The sequence below is a fragment of the Rhincodon typus genome, chromosome 13, assembly GCF_021869965.1.
Source record: "Rhincodon typus isolate 14 chromosome 13, sRhiTyp1.1, whole genome shotgun sequence".
In the NCBI taxonomy this organism is placed as follows: domain Eukaryota; kingdom Metazoa; phylum Chordata; class Chondrichthyes; order Orectolobiformes; family Rhincodontidae; genus Rhincodon; species Rhincodon typus.
Genome location: NC_063344.1, coordinates 29,850,135 through 29,876,524, shown reverse-complemented (window position 1 = coordinate 29,876,524; position 26,390 = coordinate 29,850,135). Strand labels below are relative to the sequence as shown.

General features: G+C 39.8%; 1 protein-coding gene across 1 annotated transcript in view; it reads left to right on the top strand.

Moving 5' to 3' along the window:
* mcf2l2 (MCF.2 cell line derived transforming sequence-like 2) overlaps window positions 1-26,390 on the top strand; it is a 314,201-nt gene that overhangs the window by 209,059 nt on the left and 78,752 nt on the right. The window contains exons 17-20 of the mRNA XM_048604308.1: window positions 2,992-3,107; window positions 13,829-13,898; window positions 15,144-15,236; window positions 19,719-19,811. Of these exons, the coding sequence (XP_048460265.1) occupies window positions 2,992-3,107; window positions 13,829-13,898; window positions 15,144-15,236; window positions 19,719-19,811 (372 nt within the window). The remainder of the gene's footprint in view (window positions 1-2,991; window positions 3,108-13,828; window positions 13,899-15,143; window positions 15,237-19,718; window positions 19,812-26,390) is intronic.

Below are 26,390 nucleotides of genomic sequence, written 5' to 3'. Positions count from 1 at the left end.
GCACCTTGTTGTCTCGGATTCTCCAGCATCTGCAGTTCCTACTATCTTAGATTTATTGTAGTTATGGAAAAGGATAACAATGAGCCTAAAATAAAAGTTCTAAGCTGGAAAAGGCTAAGCTCACTAAAACAAGATCCAATTTAGCCAAGTGGGCGAGGAGCAGCTTTTTGCAAATAAAATTGTCAGAGGCATTCAAAGAGGAAATAGCGAGCATCCAGAACAAATATGTTCCTGTAAAGAAAAAAAATGGGAAAAAAGAGCAGAGACCCCTGGATGTCAAGGGACACAAAGGCTAAAGTTAAGGGAAAAAACAAGAACCTAGTTGCAGATACTGGGGGCTCAACACAGCAGAGTGCTGAGAAGCAAATAAAAAGTGCAGGGGGATCTTAAAAAGAAAATTATAAAAGCTAAAAGTGTGCATGAGAAAACATTGGTGAGGAGAATGAAGGAACACCCCATAAGGTTTTTTTTCAAAAATAACAAGAAAATAATTAGGGGATGGATAGGCCCTATTAGTGATCATAGACATAATCTGTGTGTGCACCTGCAAGATGTGAGCACAGTTCTCAATGAATATATTGCATTGTTCTACATACTGGAAAAAGACGACACAGCCACAGACATCAGGTCGAGGACTATGAAATATTAGAAGAAATTAATGTAAAGACAGAAGAGATACCAGTATGTTTAGCTACCTTAAAAGAGGCCAGTTGATCTAACCTCACTGGTGGGGAAGTTATCAGAAACAATTCTGAGAGACAGAATATATCTGCACTTTCAGAGACATGGATCAGGGATAGTCAGCATGACTTTCTTTAATGGAAGGTCTGAGCTATGAGGAAAAATTGGATAGGCTGGAGTTGTTTTCTCTTGAGCAGCAAAGGTTGAAAGGGACCTAATAGATGTGTATAAGATTATGAGAGGTAAAGATACAGTTGATAGGAAGGCACCTTTCCATTAGTAGACAGATGAACAGGTGGCATTGAGTTAAGGTAAGAGATAGAAGGCTAAGAGGGGAGTTGAGGAGACTTTTTCTCTCAGGACTCTGGAATTCATTGCCCGAAAACATGGTTGAGTCAAAATCTCTCATAACATTTAAGGAGTATTTAGATATTCACCTGCATTGTCATAGCCTCCGGGACTATGAACTAAGAGTTGGAAAATGGGATTTGTGTTGTTTGATTTTTGTTGATGAGTGTGGACATGATGGCCCATTTGGTCTCTTTCTGTGCTGTAAATATCCATGAATTTATGAGGATAAATGCTTTGAGGCTGTTTCACCTGGCTGTTAATCTAGATCTATATTTTGTAGTCTCAAAATAAGGGATTGATCATTTAGGACTAAGATGAAGAGAAATTTCTTGTCTTTAAGGTCTTTTTCAATCTCGAGACCTCTCTCCCTCAAGTGGAGTTAAGATAGAAGATCATCCATGATCATACTGAAAGGCAGATCAGGCTGAGGAGACCAGATAACCCATTCCTGCTTCCAGTACTTTTGTTCTTATTGTTTTTTTTTTCATAGCACTAATATCTTCCCTATAAAGAGGTACAGTTTCATGCTATATTGCATCTATTTTGTATAATTCAATTTTTAGATAATCAGATTGTATATTGGAGGCAGGGAATTTCTGATATGTAACAGACCAGACTATTTTCTTCTCTAATATTAGCTTTGATTTATACATCTAAACTTGGGCAATTCAAAATGGAAACAATAGGAAACAATCTTCAATATGTAGAATGAGATTTTTAAAAATTTGTTTTTGGGATGTTTACAACATTAACATAATAGAAATTATTACCCATCCTTTGTTGCCTTGAGGCATTTAGTGTCAACTGTGTTTCGAAGCTGGCGCCAAACATAAGCCAGACCAAATTCCCTTTCCTGCATGAATTTAATCATCTAAGCTGCTATTACTGGTAGTATGACAGATTTCATTGTCTTTTATCAGTATCAGCACTGAATTATGACCAAGGTTAGCGAATGCACTGTTGCTTCAGTGGTCACGACATAAATTTAAATGCTCTGCTCTTTATCAAAATGGCTAATTATATACTTTACTGATATTAAGTTTCAAACTTGTAAAGGAAGTATAAAACAATTTTCTTTAATAATCAACAAACTTTACTGATCCAGTGTTATCACAGGACTCATCCAGTAAATGTGTAAAGCTGACTAACAGAAAATTTAAAATGAGGAAGTATAAATATTTATCCTTATAAGTAAATCCACGTAAGCGCATGGACACCAATTAAAGAAAAACAAAACAACTATTTTTAAAGATTGATTTTGCAAGAAAACTATAGCCAATAAATTTTAGTTCTTGAAGGAGAAAAGGAAAGGTTTAAAATGTTCAAGATGATTTTCACTAAGCATCCTGGCAATGTAGAAGGATGTCATTAAACACATGCAGTTGTCACTGGGACTTTGCACTTGCCATTCATTCAGGATTTGTCATAAATTCAAAGGCTTACTGGGAGAACAGCTGCTTCAGAATTTCAGGTCCCACAATCAGCTCTAAAAAGGTTTCCTCAGAAAAGCAGAAAATGAACTGGGTAACATCTCTCTCTCAGCAGGCTGAATCATAATTGACTGCTAATCAATATCCAAAACAAAGTCAGAAACCCTGGCAGGTGATTTCCAGTGAAAAGTCCAAGCAGTTAATTTAAGTCACCTGAGTTCCACAATTTGTCCTTAAAATTTGTCCCAATGTCCTTTTTAATTAATTCTTTTTAAAAAGGACAGTGCTGGTATCTCTTAGTTTTTCTCAAATGATCCAATCTTCAAACAAAACATTAATATTTAAACATTTTCAAAACAACACAATTTATCATATTTACTAAATTTCATTGTTTCCAAGATGAGATTTGAACTTAAACCTCTGGATTATTTTCAGGGGCCACTATCATGTCATAGGGCATGATACCGACTACATACTTTAAAACTCTTATTGATAAATAATTCATTACATTACTTCCTTTACTTTACAGGGTTATGCTACTGAAATGGATAATCAAGAGCTGTCTTCTCTGATCCCAGGTGCACTTAAGAACAAGAAAGAAATCTTGTTTGGAAATCTTCCAGAAATCTATGATTTTCATAATAGGTGATCATGTTTCTCATGTTAATTTCTCATATTACTGAGCTAATAACGACAGTTTTTTTTCTTTATTCTTTCATGGGATGCGGGCACTGCTGGCCAGGTCAGAATTTGTTACCCATCCCTAATTACCCTTGACTGTGTAGCTTGTTAGACTGTTTCAGACGGCTCGAAAGTCAACTATATTACCGTGGATCTTGACTTCCATGTAGGCTGGTGCAGGTAAGGATAGTAGATTTCCTTCTATAAAGGACATTAGTGAAACATGTGTTTTGACAACAATTGACCGTAGTTTCATGGTCACTATGATTGTGACTAAATTCAGATTTATTGACTAAATTTAAATTCCACCAGTTGGTGGGATTTGAACCTTGTGACCTCAGAGCATTAATCAGGATTCCAGTTTTACTACTGTTACTGCGATGCCACTAACTTTCTTTTGATTTTATTCATTTTATTGTGATAATCTCAATATGTCCGGTTAAATTTGGAAACAAGATACATACAATTTATTTTTACAGTGAAATATGTGTCTGTAATTTTGATTTAGTTTAATTAGAATTTGTAAAAATAGGTTAAAGATCTGTGGGCTGAGTCAGTGATTTGACACAGATTCCTGAGATAGATAAATTGTCATCTTTATTTTCCAGCTGCTACATTACTGCTTCTAGGCAGGTTTTTCAAAGAGACTACATTTAAGAGAGTGGAGGCAAAACATTTTTCCAGAAAGACAGGAGGTTTTGGAAAGAATTATTGTTTGTGTTCAATTAATTTATTGGGAAATGCAATGGTAGACCGGGAACCTTGTTGCTTATTCAATGTCAGACTCTAAATTTCTGATAGAACACGCTATCATAAACTACTTCCTAGAGTAGTTTTATAATAAATTATTAATCCAAATTAAACTGACTTCTTCAAGTGTAATAAAACCCCACATTCTTTTTTTCTTTTCTCAAAATTACTTGCTACATTTGTTTTTGCACCTGAGATATTGTGCAACAGGGTATTAAAAAGAGAAAGGGATGTTTCCAAAATATTATGATCACTGTTGTTCTATGTTATTAAGATATTATAATATGAGTTTTATGTAAAATTAATTTAGTGACCCCAATGGGCCCCTAGTAAATTCGTTGAAACCCAATATTTGTGTTGAATTCTAATGCTGAATCAAAGCAAATTTGTGTTTTTTTTTAATATCATTTATTTAATTCCATGTTGGCACAATCAAAATAAAGCTCACTTTGCTCTTTCAATTTGTTATACCATGACTGTTTTGTAGTATGCTACAAAGGAACACTGGGCTAATTGTCAGAATTTGTCTCTAAGGCATAATGCCTGATTTATTTTTATGTTGAAAACAATTATTGGACATTTTAGGCCAAATCATTTTTTTATCTGAATTTCCTTTTGAATCCAGAGTTAGTGATGCATACCAAAACAAACATCAGTGTAAATCAACTTTCTGTTAAGATTGATTAGAGCATGAATATGAGGTATTGTCAGGCAAATAAATTAGTGCCTTGCTCTTAAAAACTGATGTATTGTTTAATGTATACTACGATGCATATTGGCATATTGTCAATGTAGTATAATGCTAAGCAACTGATGAAATAGTATTTGTTTGTTCAGATTACTGTGCTGCAAGTGACAATGCATGAGTCTGTGCCAATTACATCCCAAGGAACTCAGACAGGACAAACAGCGGCAACAGACTGGAACAAAGTGTGTCTGCACTCCAGAAAATGGAAACTTATACAGGCAGTATATCAGCTTTGCAAGCTATATGTAACTTGCATTGAATGTCCAATACTAAAACAGACCAGTTGATCCAGTTAGTTCATAGTATAGTTTATGTTCCATGCAAATGTCCTCCTACACCTGTTCATCTAACCTGTTAGTATAACCTTTCACTTCCTTCTCATCATATTTATCACACTTAGCCTTAAATGCATCTATGCTATTCAGTTCAACTACTCCTTTTGGCATTAAGTTCCATGTTCTAGCTGCTCTCTGAGTAAAGAAGTTTCACCTAAAATCCCATTTGGATTTATTAATGGCTTTTGTGAATTAACATTTTAGTTTTGGTCTTCCTTAAATGGAGGAGACATTAAAATTAACAGAAATTTTCACAGTTTAGTAGTTTCTAGTAACTTCTATCATAGTAACTTCTATCAGGTTAATCTTCCACTTTCACTTTTTTTTAGACAAAAGTTCCAGCCTGTTCACATATCCTGGATACTATAACATCTCATTTCTGGTATCATTATAATTCATTTTTCACACCCGTTGCAGTGACTCAACATCCCTTTAATAATAGGAAGAACATAACTGATCACAATAGACCAAGTATCATCTAACTAAGAGTAATCAAGCCCAAAGCCTTTCAGTTCAGAAGAAGTCATACTGAACATGAAACATTAAATCTTTTTTTCTCTCCTCAGATGCTGACAGACCTGTTGAGTTTTCTCCAGCATTCTCTGTGTTTGATTCAGATTTCCACTGTCCATGATATTTTGATATTATACTCTAACCAAGATTTTATACATTTTTGGCATAACTTGTCTGCTTTTCTGAACATTTTCAAGTTCCATTATATCCTTCCTGTAGCAGGGAGACAAGAACTGCACACAGTATTCAAAAAGTGGCCTCAGTGGAACTTACAGCCTCAACATGACCTCCCAATTCCTATACTCAATGCACTGATCAATAAAGGCAAGCATACCAAACGCCTTCTTCACTGTCCTATCTACCTGCGACTTCACTTTCAAGGAACTATGAACCTGCACTCCAAGATCTCTTTGTTCAGCACAACTCCCCAGGATCTTACCATTAAGTGTATAAACCCTGCCCTGATTTGCTTTTCCAAAATACAGCACCTCACATATATCTAAATTAAACTCCATCTGCCACTCCTTGGCCCATCGGCCTGTCTGATCAAGAAAAGATTTACAGGTACGTTGCCAGGGTTGGAGGATTTGAGCTACAGGGAGAGGCTGAATTGACTGGGGCTATTTTCCCTGGAGTGTCAGAGGCTGAGTGATGACCTGATAGAAGTTTATAAAATCATGAGGGGCATAGATAGGGTAAATAGCCAAGGTCTTTTCCCCAGGGTAGTGGAGTCCAAAACTAGAGGGCATAGGTTTAAGGTGAGAGGGGAAAGATTTAAAAGGAACCTAAGGAACAACTTTTTCACGCAGAGGATAGTGCGTGTATGAAATGAGCTGCCAGAGGAAGTGGTGGAGGCTGGTACAATTACAACATTTAAAAGGCATCTGCATGTGTACATGAATAGGAAGGGTTTAGAGGGATATGGGCCAAATACTGGCAAATGGTACTCAATTAATTTAGGATATCTGGTCTGCATGGATGAGCTGGACTGAAGGGTCTGTTTCCATGCTGTACAGCTCTAAGACTCTATGAGCTGTTAATATTCCTCTCTCATACTTAATCACATTGAAACTCATTTGCCAATTTCTTGCTTCTTGGAATTCACCACAGTTTTCCTCAGTATTAAGTGCACCCACTAATTGTTTTCATGCATAAACTTTGAAATTGTATAATCAATTCCTGAGTTTAAATAATTTACATTGTATACAAAGTGGTCCAGCACTAATATTGCTTCAAGCAGTTTTTCCAAAAGCACAAACAATGTCTTTAAGTATATGGCATTTTTTGCATGGCTGCAGACACAGAGTAATTTAAAGGGATAAATTTCACTGCTCTTTCACTGTTTCAAAAGTTTGACACTCATTCCTTACAATAGTGTGGATATAACTATACCACATGGAACTACTGCAGTTCAGGGTACAGCCCTACCACCAACTTGTCAGTGGTAATTAGAAATTGGAAATAAATGCTAACTTAGCCAGTAATACTCAAGATATACAAGTTTACGAGCCAAGTGCTGGAAGATGGGATTAGAATAGCTAGGTGATTGTTTTTGACTGACGCAGATTTGATAGGCTGAAGGGTTTTTTTGTGCTATAGACCTTTATGAATGTATGACTCTATGAGCCACATCCACTAAACAAGTACATTTACAGTTTGTGGGTGGCCTGCAATGAGACTTACATGCTGCAGAGCAGTGTAATTTTCAAGGAACATTTTTCAGTACTGATCCTCATCCAACACTACTTCCCATCTTTATGAAACTGACAGGCTACTCTCAAACCTTTTTCTATGTTCTGTTATGTAGCCAGATTTCCATCTATTTTGCTACTGTCCCATGTTCCACAAACTCTGATTTTAATTAAAAATGTACAATCTATTATCATACTGAGACCTTTTGAAAATTCATTGTATGACCTTTATTTACCATTATATTACCAACTACATTACTTTGTCTGCTCTTTCTGTTATTTACATCAATTACATTACCCTTATCAACTCTTTTAAAACTGGCTACAATGCAGCATAGTCAGAAAACTCTGAATAAAGGTCAGCTGTCTTTCCAATAAGGAATAGTGGATAAAATGTCAAAGGATCAAGTTTCAAGAAATATTATGATATTACAAGATTTTACATTATTTAGAATATAACTTAATAAAAATTGAATAATTTCACAACACAAAGATATAACCTTGTATTTACACAGCAGTAATAAGACAGTGACCATATAAGATGTTTAAGTGATTAAACAATAACTGTTGGCAAGGACACTGAGAGGTTACCTATTTGGAAAGCTTAGTCTGGGACTCTTTGGTCTCGAAAAGGAAAAATTGAAAGCTGACCTGATAGACATCTCTGAGACCACTACTCTTTCTGATATTTATTGATGACCAGGGCTCATCATAATTTCCAAGTTTGCTTATGATACAAAATTCAAAAATGTTATTAGTTTTAAGGAGCATAGTAACAGTGATTCTAATCCTAGGAGCTAATTAATGAAGGATATAACTGGAGTTTGTAAGCATTTATTGACAATTGCAGATTGTGAAAGCACCTATCAAAACAGAAAAAAAAATAAATCAGTGCCTCTTTATAGCAACACAAGTGAACCCACAATTAACGCCAATACGCAATCTCCAGGAGGACATGGGTTGTGAAATGGGCTGTCAAATAGCAGGGGAAATTTAATGCAGAGAGGTTTGAAGTGTTTTAACTTTAGTAGGAAGAAAGAGGAGAAATGATACTAATTGTTTTGGAAAGATTTCAGAGAAATCTGGGGATGGGTGTGTGGGTGGGATTAAAAATTCTTGAAGGTGGCAAGAAAATTTGAGAAGGCTTTTGAAAAATGTAAAGACCATATCTTTTTATTTTTCTGCATTTTTAATTGTGGACAAAAATGGGGAAAAAAATCCTGTTTTTAAAACGAAGGATTGAGGAATAGCTGGCTGCATTTTTTAAAATTAAGTCACTGAAACTCATTATAAGTGATGTTTGGTCTGCTACTTTATTCAAACAGTGAGGGAATGTGGTTGCAGATGGATTGGTACCAATATGTGTACAAAGTGAGATTTGGCCAGCAACAAGTAACTAACTGGATCACGGAGTTGTGACCAGTTGTGCTTGACAAAAACCATCTGCCTGCCAACAACTATTTGATTGCTTCTGGATAACTAACAGCTTGTGGGTGAAAGCAATATTGCCAGAATCCCTTGGACCTGGGGAAGAGGAGGTGGTGTGTCTTTCTATCCAGTAAAACACCAAAAGCCTGAAGAAAGCCAGATTATTCTCACTTACCAGTTGCTGCAAGCTGTTGCTTTTAACCAATATGTCAGAGACTTCATGATTTGTGAACCAGTCACTCTGTGCCCCCTGCAAGAATCTGTAAAGTGCCTGGAGAAAAGAGAATGAGAAGCAGCAAGTCTTCTCAAGACAAATGGATCATCTCAGTGAATGCTGCATACAGAGGCCATTGATCTGCCTTCCCACAATTGTATTTCCCTTCATGCAGAATATTATATTTTTGTCTGCCTGTGTCTCTGTGTATGTGTGTGTAGGGAAAGCTTTATAAGGGGTTCCACTCATATAGGCCAGATTGGGTAAGGCTGACATGTTTTCTTCTCTAAAGGATGCTAATGAACCAGACGGATTTTTACAACATTCAATGATAGATGCCATTGTTATCACCATTAAAGTGACTGGCTTTAAGTTTCAGATTTATCAATTGAAGTTAAATTCCACCAGCTGCCAGAGTGCAATTTGGATCAATGACTCCAGAGCATTAGATTGGGCATCTGGGCCACTACTGCAGTGACAGTACCGTTAGTCTGCTGGGTCAGAAGTCTGCAACTCTGTCCATGACTGCAAGATGGGTGTACCTACACTATGTGAATGCTCATGAAAGCAGCTCAGCACCATCTTTTCAAGGACAGTTAGGGACCGAGCAATAAATACTGCCTTTGCCACCAACAGTAAATCCCAGGAGAGAAAAAAATTACTAGGAATCACTGTTTTCAGCGATTAATCCATGATTATCCTGCACTTGACTTATTTTCACTGCTATTAATCAATTTACCCTACTCTTCCATTCTCAATTCCAATAAGAAATGTGAGGGGCTCATTAATTTCTTCTTCATTAAGATTGTTGCTATTTGTTTACCTGCCTCTGCAGTTTCGCCACTTTTCTACAAGTTAACACCCATTTCCCCCTTACATTGGTTTTGAACCCATGTCTTATATTTCTTTTCTATTTCTCTTTAGACTGCCTCTTTTTGATCTTTTCATGATAGCCACCTCATACGGTCTTGACCCTATTCCTGCTAAACTGCTCTGTTCCTGCAAACCACCACCATTTTCTCTGCAGAATCCTTGATTGTGTTATCATCTCCTGAATCTGTGGCCATTGTTTGCATAATACCAGGTTTGAACCTGTCCAGTTGGGTTTCAACTGAATTAAGCAGACATTTAGAGATATGAAACAAAGAAAGGGTATTAATTTATCAGACTCAGAAAATGCACATGTTCACCATGTGCCATAACATGATTATGTAAATTTTCATCCTTGCAGCATTGATAGTAACCTGGGACAGGAGACCTCCTGCACTATATGGAACCCAATGAAAATCAATAAAATCAAATGACGCCATGTACAAGTATATCCCTGAGCAGCCACAGGGGCACCAATATCCTGGCAGGAGGTTTGCCAGTCCCACTCAGAAGTGTTTAAACTAACATAGCAAGGGCACAGGAACCAGAGCAGTAGGTCAGCAAGTAAAATCATCGAGGAGGAGTCAGAGACTAAGGCCAGTAAGTCTAAGAGGAAGAACAAACAGGGAGAGGTTGTTGGACATGATAGAACTGGTGGTCTGAGGTGTATATAGTTTAATACCAGGTATGACTCGTAAAGCAGATGAAGTTAGAACTTGGATTATTACACATATCTATGATGTTGTAGCTATTACAGACTGGTGGATTAACATTCCACGATTTATATGTTTCAGATGAGATAGAAAGGGATGTAAAAGAATTGGTGGAGTTGTGTTACTGATGAGGGAGAATATTACAGCTGTACTGAGGGACCACACCTTGGAGGGCTCATCCAGTAAGGCCATATGGGTGGAGCTCAGGAACAAGAACGGTGAAATCACTTTGGTGAGATTGTACTACAGACTTTCCAACAGCTAGCAGGGTATAGAGGAACAGATATATGGATAGATTATGGAAAAATGTAACGACACTAGTGTTGTTGCAGTGGGTGATTTTTAATTCCCTTATAATGATTGAGACTCACTTTTTGCCAGGAGCTTGGATATGGGTGAATTTGTCATGTGTGTCCAGGATGATTTTTTGAAATAATATGTAAATGATCCAGCAAGGGAAAGAGCCATACTTGACCTGGTATTCAGGAATGAGCCTGGCCATGTGATCGAAATTTCAATGGGAGAACATTTCAGAACAGTGACCATAATTCTGTACGTTTTAAGTGATGTATGGATAAGAATGACAGTAGTCTTCAGGTAAAAGTACTATATTGGGGTAACGACTAACTACCACAATATTAGGCAGGAAGTGGGGAATGTGGATTGGGTGTGACTGTTTGAGAGTAAATCCATTTCTGACATGTCAGTTGATTAGAGTACAGGACCAGCATGTTCCTGTGAAAATGAAAGATAAGGATGGCAAGATTTAGGAACATTGTATGACAGGAGAAATTGAGAGCTTAGTCAAAAAGAGAAAGGAGTTATACGTAAGGTTTAGGAAACTGAAGACAGCCAAAGTTGTCAAAGAATACAATTATAATAGAAAGTAACTAAAACAAGGAATTAGAAGAGCTAAAGGTCATGAAATGTCTTTGGCAAACAGGATTAAGGAAAATCCCAAGGTATTTTATACATATATAAGGTACAAGAAGGTAGCTGGGGAAACGGTGGATCCACTCAAGGATAAAGGTTGGACTTTATGCATTGATCCAGAGGAAGTAGTGAGGCCCTTAATGAATACTGTGCATCAGCATTCACAAAGGAGAAGGACATGGTAGATGGTGAATCTCAGGAGGGACATGTTGATATTCTAAGGCATGACAAGACCAGAGTCTCATATAAATTTGGAACAGAGCAGAACACCAACGCTTCAATTACAGGTCACACTGATGTTGTTGCCTACAATGATAACGAAATGTCTCCACACAATGGAACAACTGGCTCAGTGAGCAAACAAACAATTGCATCCACAACCCGAGCTTCAAGTTTTCCCTAGGACATGTCAGTATAAAAAAAGGGATGGTGTTGAGTATTCTGAAAAGCATTAAGGTAGACAAATCCACAGGACCTGATGGGATCCATTCCAGAATGCTGAGGGAGATGAGGGAGGAAATTGCTGAAGTCTTGTACAAAATCTTTGTGTCCTCTTTCATAACAGGAGAAGTCCCAAAGGACTGGAGAATAGCCAACATTGTTCCTTTGTTTAAAAAGGGTAACCAATATAATCTGGGAAATTACAGGCTGGTGAGCCTTATGTCACTGGTAGGGAAATTATTGGAGGAGATTGTTAGGAATAGGATTTATTCATACTTGGAAGAATATGGACTTATTAGTGATAGGCAACATGGTTCAGTGTGGGGAAGGTTGTGTCTCACAAACTTCATTGAGTTTTTTTGAGGAAGTCACAAAGATGATTGCTGAGGGCAAGGTAGTAAATGTTGTCTATATGGACTTTAGAAAGGCTTTTGAAGGGTCACTCATGGCAGGCTGATACAAAAGATGAATTCACATGGGTTCCGCAGTGAGTTGGCAAGATGAATAAAGAACTGGCTTAGTCTCAGGAGACAGATAGTAGTGGTGGAAGGGTGTTTTTCTGACTGGAGAGCTATGACCAGTGATGTTCTGCAGGCATCAGCACTGGAACCCTTGTAGTTTGTATATATGGTGTGGAGGAGAATGTAGGCAGCCTGATTAGTAAGTTTGTGGACACAAAGACTGGAGGAGCTGCTGACAGTGAGGACGATTGCCAATTGATACAGGATGTAGATAGGCTGGAGACTTGAATGGAGAAATGGCAGATGGAGTTTAATGAGAACAAATGCGAGGTGATGCACTTCAGCAGATCTAATGCAAGAGGGAAGTATACAATAAATAGCACAACACTTTGTAACATCAGAGGAATGTAGGTGTAAAGGTCCATAGTTCCCTGAAAGTGGCAACACGAGTGGGCAAGATGATCAAGAAGACATACAGCATGCTCACCTTCAACATTCGGGGTATAGAGTATAAAAATTAGCAAGACATGTTGCAGCTATGTAGAACTTTAGTTAGGCCACAATTGGAATATTGTGTAACAGTTCTGGTCACCACACTGCCAGAAGTGGAGACTTTGGAAAGGGTACTAAAACAGTTTACCAGGAAATCGCCTCAGTTTGGACAACATTAGCTTTAAGGAGAGTTTGGACAAATTTAGTTTGTTTTCTCTTGAATGTCAGAGGATGAGGGGTGACCTGATGGAAATTTACAAAATTATGAGGCATGGAGAGACTGGATAGTCAGAGTCTTTTTCCCAATGTAGAAATGTCAATTACTAAGGGACATAGATTTAAGGTTAAAAGGGGTAAGTTTAAAGGAGATGTGACAGGCAAATTTTTTACATAGATGGTTGTAAGTGCCTGGAATGCGTTGAAAGAGGAGGTGGTGGATATGGATACGATAGCAACATTTAAGCATCATCTTGACAGATATTTGTATAGGCAGGGAATTGAAGCATCCCTGTACAAACAAAAGCTTTTCAGTTAAGACAGGCATCATATGCCAGTGTAGTCTTGGTGGGTCAAAGGACCTGCTCCTGTGCTGTACTGTTCTTTGTAATATTCCAGGTAGTAGACACGGTGCAGTCATGATATACTGAATAGCCTCCTTCTGCGATGTAACAATTCTGTAATTCAATAGAATCAAAATCAAGCAGATTCAACAAAGAGCATGGGCATGCAATCTGCTTCACTAGATTACCTCCAAAGCCATGAAGAAAATCAAAAATGCAAACAGAAATTGCTGGAGAACTCGAGATAACAAGGTGTAGAGCTGGATGAACACAGCAGGCCACGCAGCATCAGAGGAGCAGGAAAGCTGACATTTCGGGCCTAGACCCTTGCTGGAGAACTCAGCAGGTCTGGCAGCATCTGTGGAGAGAGAAGCATCTCAAGTCCAACATGACTCTTCTTCAGAACTGAAGGGAGCTGGAAAAGTGAATTCAGTAAATTCTATAATGATATTTCTCTAGATAGAATGTGATGTGACCATCATTTTGCAATGAATATTTACGTTTTTATTAAATTATATACACTCTTTCTTTTTAAGGATATTCCTTAAAGAGCTTGAAAATTGCATGGAAAACCCTGAACTTGTAGGAAAATGTTTTTTAAAAAGGGTAAGTAAACCCCTCCCATTGCCACTTTCTAACAAATACTTTTGAGAAAACTAATGATGAATTATAAAAGATATTATTCAACTTTGAACATGTAGAAAACTGACTTTAGAAAATTGGCTTGAATAATGAGCCAGTCCATTGAATACGACCAAGATTTTGCCCCCACTGAACTGAAAAATAACATCACCATCCCAGATTCCCTTAACAGCAGGAATATGTATGTGAGTTCTATAATTGAATAGTATGCCTGTATTTGACAGCTTGTAGAAAAATAATGAGGCTGATTTCTTTGAATTAGTATCTTGGGCATGCCGATTCTCTAGGTGCAAAGGTCAAGGGAAAGTGCCCAATTTTCAAAATGCTGGGCCTCCATCTCTTTGTATCCTTCTAGGATTTTGAGGCTTCTTATGAGGGGCAGTAGAAACAGCACTTACGACAGGTGAAGGCAAAATTTAAATGAGGCAGGAGCTGATGACATGGTCCTTCACGTTACATTACGTAAGGTGGATAGGTAGAATTACAAAGAGAAGCCTGAAAAAGTAAGTATCACCTTTATCCTTACAGCTTTTTTTTGTGATTTTAAGATCTGAATACCTCCGAGTTGTTTTTGTCCAGCAAGTACAAAAACCCTGACCATGATAACCACTGTCACCACGAAGCCCTCCCAGGTTTGTAGGAGTGGGAAGAAGAGCAGAAGTATTCTCTCATATCCTCTAAAGAGTCTTTTGGCCTCACCACTCTGGCTTTGCTTCTCCTCTCCCACTCTATCGCTGCTTGTGGAAGCCTCCCCAAACACTAACCATATCAGGAGTTGTTCCCTCATATTAATGAAGCCCAGGGCTCAACTTTGGTCAGAGTGAGCAAGTTTCTAGGCATTGGCCTCAATGCAATACTAATCATTTTGAAGAAACTTTGTCTGAATCGGACAATAGATAAGCACACATTGGAAATTGCTGGTCCTTTGGTATGCAACTCTTAAGGAAGAATACAAAAATACCTTATGCATCACAGGGGATGTGATCCATCTTCGGGAAATAATAGTTGGTTAACAAAATCACAAAAATGCCAAAATTAGTTGGAAGTAATTATAACTGTGCTTCTCTTGGTTTCTAAGTCATTGAACACCAATAAGGTATAAACCAATAAAATTAAGCTAATTGTGTAATTATATTTTTTAATTCTGTCTATGTTTTAAACATTGTTTCCATTTTTCTTATACAAAATGTCTCTAACTTTTTTCTACAGAAAGAAGAATTACAAATTTATGAAAAGTATTGTCAAAATAAACCGCGTTCAGAGGCTATCTGGCGACAGTGTGGAGACTGCCAGTTCTTTCAGGTACAATTTTTATGTTATCAAATTTCCCATCTAGTGTATTGGTTGGCTTCTTGATATGTGTGATAGCAAATGTACAGAAATAATTTGGCAGCTATTCTGCTGGCTTTGCAATGTTGTTCACTGTTTCTGCATTCTATCTCTGTCAGAGATTGTTGTCATATTTCGGAGCTCTATGGTACTTCTTGAATTCCTCTGGCCTCTTGTGCCAAATGTTTTCACCATTGTCACTCAATCTAAGCTCTGGAATTTCTCCCTAAACACCTCTGCCTTTTTTTCTCCTCCCCTCATTTAAAGCCCCCTTTAAACCAGCTTTTTGCTCAGATTCGGGTTATCCCATTTAATTTATTAAACCTTGGCTTATTTTTGTGAGATTACATCTCAGCAGTACCTTGGATTTTTTTTTTTACTTTAAAGACAAACTGTGTTTGTTATACACAACTTAATTTTTGTATTCGTGTTGCAAACCCTTAAAGGCAGTAGAAGTCAATCCTTAGTTTTTGCACTTATAAAATGAGAAACTTTTGCTCATCATACGGATTGGATTTCTGAGCAAAATCTAATCTAACAATAATGACAATTCAACAGTCTCGATTGAACATTACAGACTGAGGATCATGTGGATTCTCACCGTCTTGGACTTGACAAAGAAAGTCAGTACAGGGACAGATTAGTTTGACAATTTGGAAAGGTTTATTAAGCATAAAAACCTAAATTAACAAATCATGTGATAGTTTACAAGTTGTTAAAGGTTTTACTTTCTGGGTTAACCTTGAACATGTTACTTGGTCTGCACTTTGCTGCCTCTTCCTCTTGGTGTCTTGCTATGATTCCTTTATGTTGTTATGCATTGGTCTTCTATGGGAAACTTGGATGAAGCTGAATGCTTGTTTATGCTTTCATGAGAATTCTATTTTAACCTTGTTTGGTTATGAGGATTGCAATATGCACAATAAATGACTCTGGAGGTTTTGAGAGTTCTGAGATTGGTCCAAGTCAGCTTAGCTTTGTCCATGTGACTAATGTTCACATTCCATTACCTTACAAAGCAACTTTGGCATGAACACTTGCTATTGCCATATATGATACCTTCCTGCAAAAACAGTTCAGTCTGTACACATTTAAAATGTGATTAGCAGACCTGTTTTGTGTTTTTTTTAACATAAACAACTTGCTCAGTCTTAAGCTGATTCTTCTATCAGTACTTAGGCAGTCTATGCAATTTCTCAATCAAGAATTTCACAAAGGACAGATCTTCCCCTCTCTGATGTGGCATGAGTAATGGCAAGGAGGTAGGAAAAATATGGTAAGAATGAAAATGTTTGAGAAAAGATTTCCCAATTTTCATCTCAAGCCAAAAATGGCAACCTCAGAATCAACAACCATATCTCCATGATACTTGTATTGCATTAAAGCTCCAACTTTCCTTACTTAGACATCACTTTGAATTCTCCCACCTTCTGGTGCCTTTGGGCCTAGAGGTTCCAAGCCTGCTGAGAGTCTCCTGCACCTACGCAGGTTCATCCTCCTCATCTGCTTTGGGGCTTTGGGATCATAGGCAGGGTGGGTTTGAAGAGACCAGGAATCATTACAGTTTCCTGAGAAGAAACTGCTTTGGGGCCTGTTTGTCACTCCTGCTGTCTTTGGGTGCCTGTTAGCATCTCCCTGTCTTCCTGAGTGCGTGGGGCATGGGGATTGAAATCAAGTCCCTCCCCTCTCCTTGTCAAGGAGATGCTGAGCACCTATGGCTAGAGCACTGAGGTGCAGGTCTCTCTGCATTTCTGGCAGACACTGAGTGTGCAGGACCTGGATCTCCCTCGGATTGCAAAACTGCCCATGGAGATAGCCAGACACATGCATGCCAGAGTTAGCACAGTACTAATTACATTGGTGGGCTCCTGTATCCTTTAATCCAGTTTACCGAGAGCATTTGACAAATTGGCCTGATGTTCCTGTGCCTGTCTGTGCATTTTGACAAAGTCATTAATGGCCAAGTACAGTCTTGTATTCTATCAGAGGCTGAGCAGGTACTTGGTCTCTAGCAGCTCTGAGTGTCAGGGACCTGGGAGGTATTTCTTCCTCAACCAGCTGCAGAGATGCAACAGTGATGTTCTCATCAGATTGGGTTGAATCATGCTGCTTTAGCAACACGGAGTGAGGGAACACTCTCAGCTTGCTGTACCCAATGTGATATGCATTTGACATTTGAATATGCTCCCAGAGGTATGAAAGCCAGATGTTCCCAGTAGTGGTGAGCACTTTCATCTCTCCAGTTGTGTGATCCCTTGAGTAAGGTGCTGAAGAGCCTGGGTCATTAATTAGGTGGACAATGGAAGATTGTATGAGAAAAATCACTCCAAGCCAAGGCAGACTATGTTTAATGAATCACACCTTAGCTAAACATAGGAAAATTTCACCCAAAGTTTCTAACAAGATTTCTGAGAAAGTACTGCAAACATTGGAAAGCAGTTCAAACTAATGTTTTTGCCCTTATCAATTGCCATGATATTTTTATGAACAGTTAGATCTATATTAAAAGACATAGGTACATGCACCATTAAATCCTTAGAGCCCAAGGTTCCATACAATAGCAACTCCCAGATATCACAGACTTTCCAAGATAGTGGCAGAGTAGGCTGTTGTGAAGTTGTGCAGAGTATTTGTGAATTGAAAGGCAGAAAGTTAGAATTTGCTTGTAAAAATGATAGGGGAAAGAGTGCGCAGTCCCTTTAAGAGGTGGTGTGCTTTTCTAAGCTTGGAGATTCAGACAAAAATGTCTGTAAGCAGCTGCAGATGTACAGACAGTTCTAAAATTGAAACATATGTACCAATTGGATATGTGTTTGGAAAGTAGGCTTTTTAGATGTTAAGGCAACTAGCTTGAATATCAGCCAATTAATTTAAACCAAGCATTTAGAGACTGAAAACCAATTGAATTTAAATTTGATGGTGTTGATAACCTAGGACCAATCCTATTATAAGAAAATTGACAGGTCATCAAGGGTGAGGGTTTTTGACAATCAGGGTGAGAGCGAACTGCCATGGGAAAAGTAAAACTCTGGCCCTCACAGAAATCTTTAAGCCATCTGATTAAGTACCATCTAACAGGTACCACGGCACTCTTAGCTAATTTTCCTGACATCAGAATTCAATGAAGAAAGGCATTTCAGACACTAGAATTCGACGGAGAAAGGTGTTCCTGGCTTAGCGTCAGTGGAGAGGGCATGGAGCATTCTGCAAGATGCATCCTGACTGTAGTTTTGATAGTCTAAGTATTAAGGTATTTTTTTCTTATTACTTTGGTTTATATAAGTGGGACTTGTATTTATTGGAACAGCATACGATTAGAATTTTGTTTTATTAGGGAATAGTTAGCAGTTAAAGGGGAGTTATTCAGTTTGTTGGTAGTTCTGTTAATTTGTTCACTGTTAGAATTAGATAAATAAATTGTTAGTTGTCGATTATAGAATGACTGTCAGGAGTTCATTTCATTTAAAATCCCTTTTATAACAGATTATGAAGCGAGGTGAACTTCTCTGGGTGTTTTGGTTTTAATTATGAGAGAGGTTCAAACTTCTCTCCGTTACATGGCTCCTAAGCTAGAACGTGTCCACTTCGTCATTTCTTTTCTTCTCTTTCAATACAATTGATATCATTGGATGTCAAGTATAATCCCTTTACATCTCTCCTGATAAAGTTCATTATTTGCAATGGTATTTCTGTCTCTGTTGTAGTTTCTGATTGCTTTTGCCCCAACCCCTTCCATTTTCTTTGCTGATAACAGTTTATTATAATTTCTACTAATTTTCTATAATTCTACCTTTTCTTAACCTGTCAACATGCCTACTTGCCTTTCAGACCCTTGCAACCTCATTGTTAAATCACCCACCCTCTGGTGTTCAATTCACCACATCCAGTTAAGAGTGACCAGTTTCCTTCCCAAAAAGACTTTAGTGAATCAGATGAGCTTTTAGAACAGTCTTGTAATTACATGGTCACCATGGCTGATACCAGTTTTGTATTCTGCATTTACTTAATGAACTAAATTTAGACAGAAGTATTCAACTGCCTTAGGGGACTGAATTTATGTTTTTGGATTATTAGTTCAGGCACCGGATTACTACCCCAGTAATAATACACTGTATTCCTATACAGTGATACAAGGATAACCCCAGACTCCTGTCATCTATTAACAACTGCCTACACAACAGCTCCAGCCCCATCACCTCAAGTACACTGTCTTTTCAGAGAAACGTTTCATAGATGCCAACTTCTCAGACAGATTTCTTTTTGAACCCTTTTCTTCTCAACTTTCAAATGGATTCCTTAAATTGTGTTTCTGGATCCAGTAGGCCTCCACTGTATATAATTTGTTATTTGGCATCTATGTGCACATGAAAGAGCTGGGACAGTACTTAATACAAAAGGGCCTCTTTAAAGGTTGCTAGGATCTAAAGCTTTGTTTATTTTGTGTTTTCTTTCCAGGAGTGCCAACGTAAATTGGATCATAAACTCTCATTGGATGCTTATCTGCTCAAACCTGTCCAAAGGATTACAAAGTATCAACTTCTACTAAAGGTAATGAGGATTCTTGAAAAAGATCTGGCCTTAGACTGCCTGAAGATTAATAGTCGTAAAAGATATTTGTCAATATTTTGGCTAGTTTTAACATCACAGGCACCATGCCAATGATTTTGAAAAGGGTAACGAGAATTCGAAATTATAAATTTTTACATCAACAAAATTAGTTCACCTTTTTCTGGCATGAAAATATCTCAACTAGTGATATTCTACTGCACAGATGGAAAATTGAACTGTTTAATGTCTTCCACCATGGGTTGAATCTTATGTTTTTTCAGTTAAGTTCAAGTTACAATGAGCTTCTTCAAGGGTTTATTGCCACAAGACCTAGCAAGATTTCTTGCTTTATCTTACCAAACTCACCTCATTAATTACCTACTGCAACCCATGGCACTTTGCACTTCTAATTTCCACTCACTTTATCACGCACTATTCCCAGAACAACTTGCCACCTCTGAAACACCAACATCTCTTGCTCCCGCATCATATTTAAAAGCCCGTGTGCACCCGGACATGCAGTGGCATTCCAAAGCTGCCCTTTCAAGGACAGATCCTGAACAGGTTGGACTTAGGGAAGATGACATCGTAAGTCTCCGTCAGGGACCTGGATGTTCTGATGGATAGGGTGGACCAAAGTTGAAGCATCCTCTTCCTAGAGGACTGGCAAAGGAGGCTGAGCTGTCAGACCCTGGCAGACTGGTCTGAAGTTGCTACCTTGTCAGTGTCATCTCCAGGGTGTGGAGGAACAGTCAGCAATGCAGAAAGCAGGTCAACGATCTTCTCATTCCACCAGGTTTGTGGGATGCAATGGTCCTTGTTGCCCAGAAGCTGCAGCAGTACTGTGAGTCACGTAACCATCTGGCTGCCTCCATGGACAGGTTGGTGGCTGCCATGGACAGCCAAGTCCAGCATCCTCAGGGTTTTTTTGGAGATGTGTATACACCTGTGTTCTATCGTCTCACCCATTGGTACCCAGGAACAAAGGCATGGTGACAGGGGTCCCAGTCCAGATGACCCCTCTTCACAAGGAGACAAGGTGATGCCAGCAGGGGGTGGAACCACACAAAGGCCCTTCTGCAATTTCCACATGAAAAACAACCAGGCCCTGTGCCTCCACCTCTACCCTGCCTGCCTCCCTCCCTTTGATTCTTGGAAGTTCAAACTGAGGACGGTCAACAAGTTTCCCTGGGAGCACCCTCACCAAATCTCCAGGGTCAACGTGCTCCACAGCAAACAGGCTCCCTTCACCCCAGCTGTGAAACCAAGGAATATACTAAGATATACCGAGATGGAGAGAAGAAGAAAGTATATTTGAATACATTTTGGTGGCACTGATGAAAAAGGGTTGTATGCTACTCTCAGCTTATGGTTAAATATTCCTGATGTTAACTTTCATGTGATGGTGAATCTCTCTGTGCAGGCGCTAATCGCATCTTCAGACCATCTGGCAGCACTTCATGGCCATAGACATAGCTCCATCGATGGAGATCTGCACTGAGAGCCGACAGCACCATCTGGAAGGATAATGTGTACACTTGACAGTGAGACTTGATGGCACCTTCGTTCTTCCTCATTCAACATCCTTAATGTTTGGCTCTCTTAATTAGCAGCGCCAGTGGCCTATTGGATAAGGCAGTGGCCTCCGGAGCCAGGGATTGTGGGTTCAAGTCTCACCTGGGGCTTGGGTTGGGTTGAGTTTGCAGTGAGAGGAAAGCTGAAGTACTGTCTATGAGATTGGTCAGTTTACTTTCTGGGGCATCATGGTGGCTCAGTGGTTAGCACTGCTGCCTCACAGCGCCAGGGACCTGGGTTCGATTCCAGCCTTGGGCGACTGTCTGTGTGGACTTTGCACATTCTCTCCATGTCTGCGTGGGTTTCCTCAGGGTGCTCCAGTTTCTTCCCACAGTCCAAAAACTGTGCAGGGTAGTTGGACTGGCCATGCTAAATTGCCCATATTGTCCAGAGATGTTTAGGTTAGGTGGATTAGACATGGGAAATTCGGGGAATGGGTCTGGGTAGGATGCTTTTCGGACCGGCAGTGTGGTCCTCTTGGGCCGAATGGCCTGTTTCCACACTGTAGGGATCCTATGATCTATGATCTAATGGGCAAAGTTGTAGCTGTCAGAGAGTTATCCAGCAGTGGTTGTGCCAGCAGGTGCAACGTATAGAGAGGGCCAAACTGTAGAATGGTCAGTGAGTAGGCAGCCTGTGTGCTATATGTTGCACAGGTCTGTGACCAGTGATCTTTCCCTTTAAAAATGTTTGGATTGGTATTTACTGCAGCCCCCTCCCTCACAGGTCACAGGTAACCTGCCTATTTTGGATGTGCTCACAGAGGTGTTCTTCCCCCATTGCAAACTTTTGATTTGAATCATGATGGAAGGCGACAATGCGTGCTCTCCTTCCTGCAGCCTGAACATGTCAGTAAGGTTATAAACATCCATATCCCCTTCCTAGTACCTCATCCTACTAACACCACAGGCTTCACACTTTCCCAAGTCCCTACTAAACCTGACCTCATGCTCCTACACCTGCCTTACTTTACCATCCAGCCCTTGAGATATACGTGACTCGGGCATTCACGAACACCACCCAACACCCCCTCCACCCCTCCAACCATGGACTATCCACCCCACTTCCTGCATTATACCCTTCCTGTGCATGCTTTGCCATATAACCCTCTTGCAAATCCTGCTGCCCACCTTCACAATTGTACCGCACTCCTTGCTCAAAGCCTGTAGTCTCCCTGTCCTGAAGACTGACCTACTGAGACTCAGTTCCACAGCAATGGCTGCGCTTGTTCACCTACCTCCCTAAATCCCCATTAGTTTCCAATGGATTGACTGTAGCACACCTTCTCGATCAATGTGACCACAGTCCCAAGCAATACATACCCAGACCCCTGACTACTGCTCATATACCTTTCTGACCATGTCAACCACTAAGGAGCCACAAGACTGATGTGACCGATTCCCCAGGCAACAGAAGGTCAGACCCTTGAGCAATAAAACCTCAGCCTGACGTCTGACTGTGGCCAATTGGCTGGTATGGGAGGCTGCCCTTACCTTACAGTACTTGGGCCTGCTAACTGTCTACCCCCCTAAGACTTTGATATATGGCTACCAGCTTGCTGCACATGTGGGTTGTTGGCACATTAGCTGCTGGCATGTGGTGTAAATGTGAGATTCACATAGCATGGGACCGTTCTACAAGATGTGTGCTCCCTAGACTGAGGGCTGCTTATCAGCAAGACAAGCCACGTGTTTTTATAACTCACCTAACAGGCACATCAAGGCAATGCAGAAATGCCATGAGCATGCAGGTCAGCGCGAAGTGATCAAGCAGTAAGAGAGCAAGTGAGCATCACTGAGATGCAGCATAGCCCAGTTTGCAAGCTGGATGCCTATCCCTATGCTCAAAGTGTCCCCACAGCAGCCTTTCAATGTTAGTTTCTGGTGCACCCTGCAGTACAAGTCTCCAGAGTGCACTGCCAGTGAGTAGTAGAAGTTCCAATATAGTCATGATAGATTTGCAGATGCTGGATGCCCGTGTCCATTCAGGAGGAGTATGTGTACATGGTGCCTGCTGATTGTGTCCAGTGCCATGGTTTAGTCACAGGCAATATTGAAGTCATCTGGAGCAAGCAGCAAGCTGAATCCAGTAGGACCCTCTGGTGCCCAAATCCAGTTTTCCCATTATCTGGCTTATTTGATAAGTTTGGTAAGATTGGAGGCTGAAATTGATGAGGCAGTTCTAGCGTTAACAAGGCATTTAGCAGGCATTTATCCCACTCAATTGGCAGTTTTGCCACAAGTAAGAATCACACTATGCTGCTTATGGAAGCAAAAAAAGATAGAGTGAGATGATCTCAATGTTGAGATAGGTCTTGCCACACATCTCATTCGATTTGACTGCACATCTCATCATAGCTCATGTTGCTCAGATCCCAATGAAGTTTTACCCAGAATCGTTTCATTGGTAGTGCTCTCGTTTTCTGTAAATGTTTGTAACCACCCATTTGCTGTTGACATTGAGAAGTCTGAACATTTGGAAATGCATTAATTGTGTTCAAATGTGCTCTTGAGTAGTTTAGCCTGCCCTTTTGGTGGTAAGAATTATTACTATCAACAGAGATAACAAAGTTCATCAATCTGTAGTCAAGGGCCAGCACTAAAGAGTTCAAAAAATGGAAGACAGACTTATAGTCATAGAGCCATGGAGATGTACAGCACGGAGACATACCCTTCAGTCCAACTCATCCATGCCAACCAGATTTCCTTAATAAATCTAGTCCCATTTGCCAGCATTTGCCCATATCCCTCTAAACCCTTCCTATTAATGTACCCATCCAGATGCCTTTAAATGTTGTAATTGTACCAGCTTTCGCTACTTCCTCTGGCAGCTCATCCCATACACACACCACCCTCTGCGTGAAAAAGCTGCCCCTTAGTTCCCTTTTAAATCTTTCTCCTCTCACCTTAAATCTATTCCCTGTAGTTTTGGACTCCCCCACCACGGGGAAAAGACCTTGTCTATTTACCTGTCCATGCCCCTCATGATTTTATAAGCCTCTTTAAGGTCACCCCTCAGCCTCCGACGCTCCTGGGAAAATAGCTTCTCCCTGTAGCTCAACACTCTAATCCAGGCAACATCCTTATAAATCTTTTCTGAACCCTTTCAAGTTTCACAAAATCCTTCCTATAGCAGAGACACCAGAATTGCACTCAAATTCTAAAAGTGGCCTAACCAATGTCCTGTACAGCCATAACATGACCTTCCAATTCCTACACTCAATGCACTGACCAATAAAGGCAAGCATACCTATCTACCTGGGACTCCACTTTCAAGGAACTATAAACCTGCACTCCAAGGTCTCTTTGTTTAACAACACTCCCCACAACTTTACCATTAAGTGTATGAGTCCTGCCCTGATTTGTCTTTCCAAAATGTACCACCTCACATTTATCTAAATTAAACTCCATCTGCCACTCCTCTGCCCACTGGCCCATCTAATCAAGATCCTGTTATATTCTAAAATATCCTTCTAAGTTGTCCACTACACCTGCAATTTTGGTGCCATCTGCAAACTTACTCACCATACCTCCTATGTTCACATTCAAATCATTTAACGCAGTGGACCCAGCACCGATCCTTGTGACACACCACTAGTCACCAGCCTCCAGTCTGAGAAGCAACCCTCCACCAACAACCTCTGTCTTCTATCTTTGAGCCAGTTCTGTAAACAAATGGCTAGTTCTCCCTGTGTGCCATGTAATCTAACCTTGCAAACCAGCCTACCACAAGGAACCTTGTCAAACGTCTTACTGAAGTCCATATAGATCACATCCACTGCTCTGCCCTCATCAATCCTCTTGGTTATTTCTTCAAGAAAGCACAATTAAGTTAATAAGATATGATTTCCCATGCACAAAGCCATATTGACTATCACTAATCAGTCCTTGCCTTTCCAAATACATGTAACTCCTGTCCCTCAAGATTCACTCCAACAACTTGCCCACCACTGCTGTCAGGCTCACCAGTCTATAGTTCCCTGGCTTTACTGTATCACTTTTCTTAAATAGTGGCACCACGTTAGCCAACCTCCAGTCTGCCAGCACTTCACTTGTGGCTATGACTGATATCTCAGTAAGGAGCCAGCAATCACATCACTCGATTCCCACAGAGTTCTAGGTTACACCTGATTAGGTCCTGGAGATTTATCCACCTCAATGAGTGTTAAGCCATCCAGCACTTCCTCCTCTCTAGTATGGACATTTTTCAAGATATTGCTATTTATTTCCCCATATTCTCTCTCTTCCATATTCTTCTCCACAGTAAACACTGATGCAAAATATTCATTGAGTATCTCCCTCATCTCCTGCGGCTCCACATGTAGGTGGCCTTGCTGACCTTTAAGGGGCCCTATTCTCTCTCTCATTACACTTTTGTCCTTAATGTATTTGTAGAATCCCTTTGGATTTTCCTTTACCCTATTTGCCAAAGCAATCTCATGTCCCTTTTTTGCCCTCCTGATTTCCCTCATAAGTATCCTCCTACTGCCTTTGTATTCTCCTAGGGATTCATTCGATCTCTCGTGTCTATACCCAATATATGCTTCCTTCTTTTTCTTGACCAAAACCTCAATTTCTCTAGTTATCCAGAATTCCCTACATTTACCAGCCTTGCCCTTCACCCTAACAGGAACATACTGCCTTTGGACTCTCGTTATCTCATTTTTGAAGGCTTCCCATTTTCCAGTTGTTCCTTTACCTGCAAATATCTGCCCCCAATCAACTTTTGAAAGTACTTGCCTAATACTTGTCAAAATTGGCCTTCCTCCAATTTAGAACATTAGTTTCTGGATCAGTCTATCCTTTTTCATCACTATTTTTAAAAAAAAAACAAAATTATGGTGACTGACCCCAAAGCACTTCCCCCACTAATGTGGCACGGTGGCTCAGTGGTTAGCATTGCTGCCTCACAGCACCAGTGACCCAGGTTCGATTCCACCCTCAGTTGACTGTCTGTGTGGAGTTTGCACGTTCTTCCCGTGTCTGTGTGAGTTTCCTCCGGGTG